The sequence below is a fragment of the Corapipo altera genome, unplaced genomic scaffold (assembly GCF_003945725.1).
Source record: "Corapipo altera isolate COAL_440 unplaced genomic scaffold, ASM394572v1 178, whole genome shotgun sequence".
NCBI classification, from domain to species: domain Eukaryota; kingdom Metazoa; phylum Chordata; class Aves; order Passeriformes; family Pipridae; genus Corapipo; species Corapipo altera.
The window spans coordinates 134,532-145,779 of NW_020884983.1; the positions used below are offsets into that span (position 1 = coordinate 134,532).

The 11,248-nt window shown below is 44.1% G+C and overlaps 1 protein-coding gene across 1 annotated transcript in view; it reads left to right on the forward strand.

Moving 5' to 3' along the window:
* Positions 1 to 11,248, forward strand: part of CHCHD3 (coiled-coil-helix-coiled-coil-helix domain containing 3) — a 147,946-nt gene that overhangs the window by 5,527 nt on the left and 131,171 nt on the right. Inside the window, exon 2 of the mRNA XM_027665974.1 lies at positions 2,672 to 2,729. Within this exon, the coding sequence (XP_027521775.1) occupies positions 2,672 to 2,729 (58 nt within the window). The remainder of the gene's footprint in view (positions 1 to 2,671; positions 2,730 to 11,248) is intronic.

An 11,248-nucleotide genomic window follows, 5' to 3' on the forward strand; every position in this document is an offset into this window, starting at 1 on the left:
AACATCTGCTCATCAGACTTGGTTTTCCACAGTATTGTCATTACAAACTTGTTAAAAACCCCCCAGAACAAGCAAAAACCCAAATAATTCCTGAGTTCTGAAGGGCAAATTCTTGCTTCTTTAATCAACGCTGAGTTTTGTTCTGCTGAAGTTCTGTTGAAATCCACTCCAGCAAACATTAAAAGGAAAATAGGCTGTTTTTCCTGTTATGGAAGGGTGGAAATAAGTGACACACAGATGGGTGGCTTTCTTTACTCCTTATATTTCATTACTGATGCATCAAACAGTGTCTGTGCCAGGCAGCCACTGCTCTGATTTAAAATATTTCAGCACAGGCTGAAGGAGTGGAAATGAAGAGCAGAGATTGCAGCTGGAGATTTGGGGAACCTGTAAAGTCCAAGGAAGGCTCTTATCAGTGCTCCAGAAATATTCCTGATAACAGGAAATTCCCTCGGGGCCTTTTGCCTTGATACTTAAAAAAAAAACCCAAAAAACAACCCAGGGAACTCAGCACTGATTAAAACCAAGCCCTGTGGCAGCTTTGCAGCAGGACTGGAGTAAACAGAAGGAGCATCTTTCTTTCTTCTGAAGCATAAAGTTGTTTTCCTGGTGCTTAATTGAAGGTGTCTGTGGTGAGGTGTGTCTGTCACCCCATCCCAGAGTGGTTTGGGTTGGGAGGGACCTCCAGGATCATCTCATTCCAACCAAAAAGGGAATCTTTTTTTAATGTTTTTAAATAGTACCTTTCTCTCTTTTTTTTTTTTTTTTTGCCTGTATTTTGCTGTGGTGATGAATTATTTTAGGTAAAGGATTTCTATAAAAGAACAGTTGTCCATCCTTCCTGCTTTCCCTGTGCTCTTTGCTGCCTTTCCATCCTTAAACCTGGGTTAGGGACCTGGTCTTGTGAACAAGCACTTGGGAATTTGGGCCCTGGGGGCTGGAGGTGAAGGCTGGGACATCCCAGGAATTCTTTGCTAATTCCCAGCCTGTGCCAGGGCCTCCCCACACCCTCCCAGCCAAGAATTCCTTCCCAGTATCCCACCTGGAGCCTTCCTTTTGTTTCTCACTGTGTGGGGGGGAAATGGGGCTTTGGATTTTTTCATTCTTTTGGATATTTTTATTTACTGAAAGACTTGGAGCGAGTCCAGAGGAGGTCACTGAGCACATCAGGGGGATGGAGGATCTCTCCCATCAGGAAGGGCTGGGAGAATTGGGATGGTTCAGCCTGGAAAAGAGGCTTTGGGGTGACCTCATTGCAGCCTTTCAGTACCTGAGGGGAGTCCACAAGAAAGATGGGGAGAGACTTTGGAGAAGGGATGGAGGGACAGGACAAGGGGGAATGGCTTCAAAGTGACAGAGAATGTGTTTAGCTGGGATATTGGGAAGGAATTCCTGGCTGGGAGGGTGGGGAGGCCCTGGCCCAGGTTTCCCAGAGGATCTGTGGCTGCCCCTGGATCTCTGGAAGTGCTCAAATCCTGGTTGGAGCAACCTGGGATAGTGGGAAGTGTTGGGGTTGGAACTGGATGATCTTTCATGTCCCTTCCAACCCAAACCATCTTGTGATTCTGAGAATTCCTTGAGCGTTCTCGAGCTTGGAAAACCTTCTGGAGTATTTCTGCTCGAAGAAGGAGTGGTTTTGGTGCAGTTCTTTTACATCCCAGCCCAAAAGCACTTTACAAGAATAAAAAAAGGTGTCTGGAGGGAGAAACATTAGAGCTGTTCAACCCAACCCCCTCCTCCAGTGAAATCTTGGATAGCTTTTGGTGGAGGAATAATGGATGAGGTTACATGAAAGAAGGTGCATCTTGGTGCTTGCCAATAATGATGAATTTATTGACTTCACTTGGGGGGGGGGGTCAGAAAATGAAATTACATCCACTTACACGGGCATCTGACATCTAAATACAACATCTTAAAGCATCTGAGCCTTGCCTGGATCGCTTTCTGACTTCTGAGTGATATTAAATGCACTAAAATATTTAACAAGTGTAAAATCTTTCAAGTCTGCCTGTAATTCCTAAAGCAATATTGATGGAAGGTAATTTGGTCAGACAACAAGGGTGGTGGTGTTTCTTTTTTTTCTGGGGGTGTGTGTTATCCCTAAAGCTTCAGTCAGAGCAGACAAAGGGAATGCTTTCCTTGATTTTTGCTTAGTGGATATTGGAAAATCCACTAATGGATATTACGAGGGAAAAAAAAAAAAAAAAGAAGAAATGCTTAAATTCTCAGGGGTCTCAGCACCTCAGACAAGCTTTTTTCTCCCCTTTGCAGAAACAGATGATATTAAGGACACATTTTTCCCCTTTTTTTAAGCTGTATTTGTTATTTTTGTTATTTTGAGAACAAATCAGTCAAGGACCATGTCACAAACTCTAATTATTGTGGGGTAATTGTGGAGGAATTGGGTTAGACCTTTGCATTTTTTCATGGCTTGGTTTTTGGGGATTGATGTCTTTTTTTTTTTTGGGAGGGGGGTTGGTTTTTGTCTTTTGGTGGAGTTTCTGTGGCCTGGGGTGTCTTGGCTCAGTCAGAAGGATCGTTGGGATGTCCAGGAACGAGGATTTGAAGAATTAGGTTGGAACTGGAGAGACAACCAGGATTTAACTGAACTTTGGGAGACCAACTTCTGGAGAGAGCAGGTTGGTGGGGTCACATCAGAGGCAGATTTGAGGGAAGATATGAGATCCTCAAGGACAAACCTCTTCCAAGTGGAAGAACAGTCCAATCCAGCCCTCAGGAATGTGAATGGATATTTTGGGAAGCTGGGCTGGTCCACCAGGGAGCTAACAGAGCTTTGGGGTAAAAATGAACCCAGCATGAGGGGGAAGCTCAACCAGGCTGGAAAATGAGTGGATTTGGGGGTCAGGAGAAGGTCCAGGTGTCCTTTACCTACCCTTGAGCAAGGTGCTCAGCTCTCCCAATATCCTTGGATCCAGGTTGGGATAACTCAGGGTTACAAACCCTGCTTGGATGTGCAGGGTCGGAGGGTTGTGGCCGCTGGGTCAGACTCTCCCTGGAGCTGCTGGAGTGGGATTGTGCAGGAGTGGAACAGCTTTATCCACGTCCTGGAGCAGGAGGTGGAATAGAGGCACTTCCATGCAGGTGATCCCAAATTTAAGGGGCAGTTGGAGGGCAAAACTGTTCTCCAGAGGGACCCGGAATGGCTGGAGGAAAATCGAGCAGAGAAGGTTTTGAGGAAGCCCAACAGCAACATTCCCAGACCTCTGGGGATTATTGGGAAGCTGGTTCTTCACAATGCTGATTGTGTGAGGGCAGGAGGTGGTGGCTGTTGAACCAGGAGAGTGGAAATAAGGAATAACTTTGCCAGGATGAGACCAGTGAGGCACTGGAAGGGTTTTTCCACTGATTCTGCCCGGTCTCCATCCTTGGAAGCTTTCAAGGTGGGCGTGGAAAAACCCTGAGCAATTTGGGGCTGATCTCAAGGCTGACCCTGCCAGGAGCAGAAAGGTTGACAAAATAACTTCCTGTGGCCCCTTCCAACCTGAAGGATTCCGTGGTTTGGGTGTGGAAATCCATTTGCTCAGTCAAACAGAGCATTTTGGAGCCTCTGAAGCTGAGAAGGGACCACTGGGACCACCTGGATTGGTCTCCTGCCACGTGCAGCCCCAGAGAACTCTGACACCAGAGTCATTGCCCTTGTTCCTTGTTTGTTTTTTAGGGAGATTTCTCTTTATTGAATTTTTTTTTTTTTTTAAGAGTTGCAGCACGTCCTGAGGATATTTAATAATTAGGGGTAGTCAGGTACTGCGTGGAAAAAGAAGTAAAACTGGAGTTGCTGATGATCAGTGTTGTTGGAGGCTCTGCAGCATTGCCTGTGACTTTGAATTCTGTGTTTGCAGTTTTTCTGAGTGTCTGGAAGTTTACAGAGTTTGCCTAAATTTGTGCCAGTTGAGCAAGAACCCTCTGCAAATAAAAACCCCGTCGGTTCTTTGCCCTTTGAGGCATTAATTGCTCATCCACCCTTTTGTTGCAACGAGATTTTTTTTTTCCTCTGTGTAGACTGAAAGATGAACTGAGATTTGTGATTTCAGTTGTGATTTCAAGTCAAGATTTTCAATTCTTATTTTTAGAAAAGGAAAAAAAAAAACAACCCAGGTTTAGCAATGCTGGGGTTGATCCCCTTTGCTGGGAGACACCGGTGAAAGCTCAGCCAGTTCCATGTGGATTTACCCCTTTCCTTCAGGATCCAGGAGAGCTTGGGCTCTGCTTTTGGTGGTGTTTTATTTCCTCTCCTCTGGGTATCCTCATGAAGGGTTTTAAACTTTAATGGTACTTTAAACCTGACATAAATGAGGTGGGAATCCTCAAGCAACACACTGGGACCACTGGAAGCCTGGAAAGCCACAATTTGCACATTATAGATTAATATTAATATTAATAATAACAGTGCATTGCCACTGCATTGTCACAGGTAGCTTTTATTTGCAGTGATGTGTATTGATGTTTTTTTGGGCTAAAGGTTCACTCCTGATGGGAGGGATTTTATTATCCAAAGGTGAAATGTTCTGTAGCTTCCCTGAAGGTGCCAAACTCAACTGCTGTCAGTGCAGCAGCAAATCTCCAGTGCAGCCTGATATTCCTGTCACTGGATTGCAGGAGCAGAGGGAAGGTGGAATTCTGCACGGGAGGTGAAGCCAGGAGTGCAGAAATGAAGGTTTTGGTGTCTGTGTGACACGGGAGGGGTTCTGGGGAGGCCTCTGGGCGTGTCCTCGTGAAACGGGGCTGAAATTAGGCTGGAAAACCAGCAAATGATGTTACTGAGTGTGGAAAAGAGACATAATTGTGTAAGAGGAATTTGGGCTTCATCCCTGGAAGTGTCCAAGGCCAGGTTGGAGCAACCTGGGATAGTGGAAGGTGTCCCTGCCCGTGGCAGGAGGTGGAACTGGGTGATCTTTAAGATCCCTTCCAACCCAAACCATTCCATGGACGTGTAGAACCTGACGAATGTTCGTCTCACTTATGAACAGAAATTTTTTAAGATGTGAAGGAAAAAAGCTGGAATGTGCCTGGGTTCCTCCCTGGTGCTGTATTCCCAAGATGTGTCCAATTCCAAAGCTGCATTTGGATTCTTCTCTGGAATATTGTCTTTGAGGTGTCACCTTTGGCTGCCTCTTCTCATTGCATTTGGAGTGCTCAGACATCCCGTGGAACGAGGCATTTTAAACTAAAGGTGGAACAAGAATAAAAGGCAAAAGGTGTTAAAACTCTTCCTGTAAATATCACGATTTTAACCTAAAATATGATGTTACAACTGGCCTCATCTAATGCTCTCCTGTCTGACCACGTGTGGTGTGATCCTAAGTTGGTGTGCAGCGATCAAAACCATCCAGAAACACCCTCCAAGGACAGCTGAAATATTTAACTGAAATATATTTAAATATACTCCAAGAAATGACATTTGTGTTGATATTAACCAGGAGTTTGACGTGATACAGATTTGTTTTGATTAAAGAAGGTTTTTCCAATGAGGGGGGTGAGACCCTGGCCCAGGTTGCCCAGAGAAGCTGTGGCAGCCCCTGGATCCCTGGAAGTGTCCAAGGCCAGGTTGGAATTCTGAGGTTTCCAAGGGTTCTGAAAATGGAGGAATTATATTTTCAAGAGCCTGTGGGATTTAGAGATTGATCCCTACATGGGGGTCAAACCCAATCCAATGAGTTTTGTCTGATATCAGGGGGGCATTTAATTGATTTGGGGGGTTCTCATTTTACAGCTGAGAGAGAACTTGGGATATTCCAAGTGGAATTTAAAGGAAGAGCACTGGGTGTGTCCTCACACAAATCCCCAGGTCTCAGGCAGGTTCACTGCAATGAATTCCCCTTCTCTTTAACAAGCACATCCCAAATATTTCCTTAGCAATTCTTGGGAGATAAAAGTTAGAACCACCTGCTTTTTTTTGATTTGTACCTGCTTATAATAGATGATCTTCCAGGATTTAGCAGGAAAATCACCTTGGAAAATAACTGCTCTTGTGTTAACTCCTTGTAAGTGTGTTCCTTGTATTAATTTCTCCTGAGCTCAACCTGAAAACTGGGGAAACTCTGGAAACACAGAGGAAAAATTCACCTGGGAAAAAGGCTGGGCAAAGCTCGTGGAGCCCTCTGCAAAAAGGAGTTTTAAGGCCTAATTATGGAATTCTTGCCATTGCCTTTTACTAGTTCTGAGCACTGAATTATTTCCCAGTTCAATCCTGGCCTTTGAGCAGAGGCAGCCAGAGCCCAGCCTGACTTAGGCTGAGCTTGCTGCAAATGCAGCCCGTTTATCCACTGGTTTTTAAGCCAGACTTGTGGCAAGACTGTGTGGTGGATTTTTCGTGTTTTAGTTTTTTTATCTTTTTTTGCTGTTAAAATTATTTAAAACCTTATCTGGCAAGTTGTTTTGATCGTTTTTCTGTCTTTTTTTTTCCTTAATTTTGGTTACATTCTCCATTAGAAATCAGAATTTGATGGAAGAAAATGCCTGTTTTGGAGACATTTGCCGTGGTCCTTGTTGGAAAACTCCCACTTGTGTCCTTGCAGGGCATGAGGATAAACCCCTCCTATTCCTCCTTTGTCCTTCAGAGACCTTCCTGGGATTATGGGTCAAAAAGACCAGATATTGGCAAAGATAAAGGGCTTTGTAATTTAAGGGATTTTTGGAATAGAAGTAATTTAGAGCAGTGAATGATTTTTTTTTTTAATCTTAAAGAATAAATTCAAAAGTATCGATATTTTTAATGAATAAAACCCAATGACCAAATGAGAGCTGTTTGATTTCACCAGTGTCAGTCTTGATAACACCATAAAGGAAATTGTTATTCTGCTGCCTGGAATCCTCTCTGGTTTTACAGCACAATAGATGTTCTTATCCAAATTTATCTCGAAGTAGTAGAGGAGTTTAAATGCATTTTTTTTCCCCCTTTCTGTTATTGAAAACCACCACTTATTCAGTGTAACACAACTTGCAGGCCTCCAAGTAATAAAACCTTTTGCTTTTAATAGTAAACTCTGCTTTTTCTTCCCATCACCATTTATTTACCAGGCAGAGAATCTTCACTGTGATATAAAAGAACACTTGAAATGGGTGATTTATCACATTAAGATGAGAAGAGAAGCTTTGTTTTATTCTTTCATCTCCAGGCAGCAGCCAAGTGTTACTAAAGCTCTTCATCACTTGTCAGATGAGGCAGGTTAAGTGTATTTTTTTTTTGTGCTGCTGCAAAGCTCTGGGTTGGTTGTTTTTTAGTTAAACAGCAGCTCCCACTTAGAGACTCCTTTTCCTCGAGGGAATGGGATGCACTTTTACCTCCTGCTCCCGTTTTTTTTTTCCCCCTATCCTGATTTCCACGTGCTCTGAACTCCTTGACTTTCAGTGACCTCATGTTAAAATTTATTACTGAACTTTTAGGGAAGAGCAGCCTGAAAATTGCACTTTTCAGGCGCTCCAAGCTGTTGGTTGGTTGAAATCTAAATTTAAAAAGGAGGGAAAGGACATTTCTTCCCTGTTTTTGCCAGTTTGGTTGTGTCCCTCTGGCAGTTCTTCCCGGAGCTGCTTTATCTGATTCCCATTTTTAGCCTCATTAACCTGTTTGATTTCACCTCATGTTAATCACCTAAAACCCAAGGATCTATTCCAAGCTACTCCTTCAGGCTGGGGGTGAGAGATCTAGGTTCATCCCAGCTCATGGAAGGTTCTGGTTCTTCTTCATCTCTGGAATTTTTTACCCTGAAGGAGTCGAGTGGTTCATCCAACATGCTTGATTTTTTTTTTTTTTTTTCATTTTCTTTACCATTTTCTTTATTTCTCGGGCTTTCTTTTATGAGGAATCATCCTGAGAGGAAGGACTCAGTTAATCCTTGATGCTACTAATTGACATTTCTCAACCAGGGGAGATGGTGTCATTAAATTGAAGGAGGAAAAAGAAATATCAGCAGAAATTGGTGGGAAGAATTACTAAAGGCAGTGGTTGAAGAGTGACTTTGGTGCTCATCTGAAATTCCAGGAAGCTGGAATTTTTGGAGGAGCATCCCTTTGGTCCTCAGGCAAAACTCAGTTGTCACTTGTGTTTGTGTTGAACTCACTGGCTGCTTTTATTCAGGAGAAAAGAGATTGTTTTAAAGGAGGAAAAAAGTGAATTTCTCCCGTATTTCTGAATGAACTGGGAGCATCTTTGCTGACAGATTATTCCTTCTCCTTAGGATTTTCATATTTCACCTCTTACCCACTGGAACAGCCTCTTTTTTTTTTTTTCCCTGCACTTTTAATTCAATCCCTGAACCCACTTTTCTGGTATTTGAGGTGCTTTTCCAGTTGCTGTTTCGTGCTGGATTAACCTACTAAAGGTAGTTTATTCCTGGAGTGGAATTGAATCTGTTAATTGGCAATAATCCTATTCACTCCATCCATCTGTAATACCTTGGTTTTCTAACAACTAATACCACTAAAACAATAAATCTAAATAGTTGGAGAACTGGTGCAAATATTTCATCAGCTGAGGGCCCAGACCCCTGCAAAGTTATTTTTATGAGCAGATCTCATTGCACATCATTAAAAACAGAGGTGCTGGATTAATGTTTCTGTGAGACTTTTAAACGTTCCAGCATTTCTGTGCAATTTCTGAATAATGAAAAAAGCCATAAACATCATAGTTTTGGGGTTGTTTACTGCCTGTTTGCAGTTTATTATTAAAAGCAGCAACACAGGGCCACATTTCTGAGCTGGCAAGGCTGTGGCTGCATGCTCATAATTAAGTTGAAATATAAATTAGATTAAATATAAAGCTGGTTTTGCCAGAGTTGGAGAAAGACATGTTATGATGAAATAAATCCCCTGTGCCTGTGCAAGGAGTTATTTTTGGGGTGTATTTCTTTGAAATTATGAATATTGCCTGTTTCTAATCTGGCCCCGTGGCTCCTGCTGTTAACATCCCGTGAAACAAGCGTGCTGCCACTTTGTCACTGAATTAACTTCCAGCTTCTTCTCCAAAATAAACATGTCAGAAAGTGGGAATGTCCTCAAGGCACGAGGAAATCCTTGGAGCTGCTCCCGTGCTTCCCATTCCAAGGGATTCTCACGTGCAGGATCTTTGCACGGAGGTTGTTTAAATTCTTTCCCTCTTCCCCAGTCAGGAATTACGACCCTGGACGTGCTTTTCATTTGAGCTGGATAAACCAACTGTGGAATTACTGCTTTCCCTGCCCTCATGATTTGATGTGGAGATAGTGACCTTTTTTCCCCCTGAATAATCAGCTCCTGCTGGAAAATTGTTAATCCCTTTAAAACTTAGTGCTTGGTCATTACATGGCCTTAAATGTCCAGGGCAGGAGTTTGATGTGCTGATTTATCTTTCCCTGCAGCTCCAACCACTGGGAAATCTGTTCAATGGGATCAACAGATGTATTGATGAGTGTTATCTTTGGGTGAAACCCTTTTTTCTTTCATTAACCTTTCCCTGTAAAGACACACTTTCCCTGCTTGTTTTTTCCCAGTGTCGCTGCTTTATGGATTCCCATGTAATTTATTTTTCTCTTCCTTCTTTCCCAGGCTAACTTTGGAATTTATCAGCCAATTTTAGCCCCACTGGTCACAGATTTCTCAAGGGTAACGAGTTGATTTACATGTTCTCTGAAATCTTGCCAAGGCTTGGTGACAATGTGGGTTCTGATCTGGTCATTGGCCAGTTTAGAGATCACAGATTATCTTTGTAATGTTGAACTGATTTGAAAAGGGAAAATAGCTACTCCTGTGTCCTGCAGTGCATCTTGCAGCTTAATTGATTGGAATATTTAGAGTTTTGTTGCTAGAAGTTTCCTCAGAGGGAGGTGTCCAGCACAGATGGGGAAGCTCCACAGTGGATGCAGAATTGTTACAAAAGTCTCTTGTTTCCATCACTCTGGTCTTTTCCTGGTTTAATTATAGATTTGCCTCTCTGGATCCCCCTGTGCTTCCCCTTCCACCTTAGCAGTGCTTGGAAAATTCTGCATCATTCTTTCCATCCTCCTTCCCACTGGATTTCTTCAACAGTCCCATAGGTTGGACAAGACCCTTGAGACCAGAGAATTATGGACTGGTTTGGGTTGGAAGGGACCTTAAAAGTTCATCCAGTGCCACCCCCTGCCATGGGCAGGGACACCTTCCACTATCCCAGGTTGTTCCAACCTGCCCTTGGACACTTCCAGGGATCCAGGGGCAGCCACAGCTTCTCTGGGAAATCCATTCCAGCCCCTCCCCACCTTCCCAGCCAGGAATTCCTTCCCAGCCAGGAATTCCTTCCCAATATCCCATCCATCCCTGCCCTCTGGCACTGGGAAGCCATTCCCTGTGTCCTGTCCAGATCCTTGTCCCCAATCCCTCTCCAGCTCTCCTGGAGCCCCTTTAGGCCCTGGAAAGATGATTATTGAATCCAACTGTGGAAAGGCAGAGCCAGGGGAATCACGGAGAGTTGCAAGACTGTGGTAAACCCTCTCCCATCAGCGATCCTCTGGGATTTGGGAGAGCTTGGGTCCATGTGAAGGGGATAGAGAGGTTTTGGAAAGCCCTGGAGCTGGTGGTGGTGCCTTTGTTTCCTGGTGCTTGGCTGGAACACACATTTAATACTGGAATGAAGAGAGGCCTGGGCTGGCTCTCAGTGCTCTGGGGGTGGGTCACAGGTTGGACTCCATGATCCTGGAGGTCTTTTCCAACCTTAAAGATTCCCTCTGAGCTCCCTTCCCCGACCCTGTTTTCCTACCAGTGGAAGGGTGTAAAAACACCCTCACTGAGGCCTTTCCAAGGAGTGATGAGCAGCTTTGAGATTCTCCTAATTCCTGCCCAAATCCAAGTGCTGGAATTGGGGAAAACTGGCTTTTCAGTGCCATTGGCAGTGCACTCCATGATCCTGGAGGTCTTTTCCAACCTCAGAGATTCCCTCTGAGCTCCCTTCCCCAACCCTGTTTTCCTGCTGGTGGAAACACCCTCACCGAGGCCTTTCGCAGAAGTGATGAGCAGCTTTGAGACTCTCCCAATTCCTGCCCAAATCTGGAGCTGGAATTGGGGAAAATTGGCTTTTTCAGTGCCACTGACAGTGGAATCCATGATCCTGGAGGTCTTTTCTAACCTCAAAGATTCCCTCTGAACTGCCTCCCCGACCCTGTTTTCATGCCAGTGGAAGGGTGTAAAAACACCCTCACTGAGGCTTTTCCAAGGAGTGATGAGCAGCTTTGAGATTCTCCCAATTCCTGCCCAAATCCAAGTGCTGGAATTGGGGAAAATT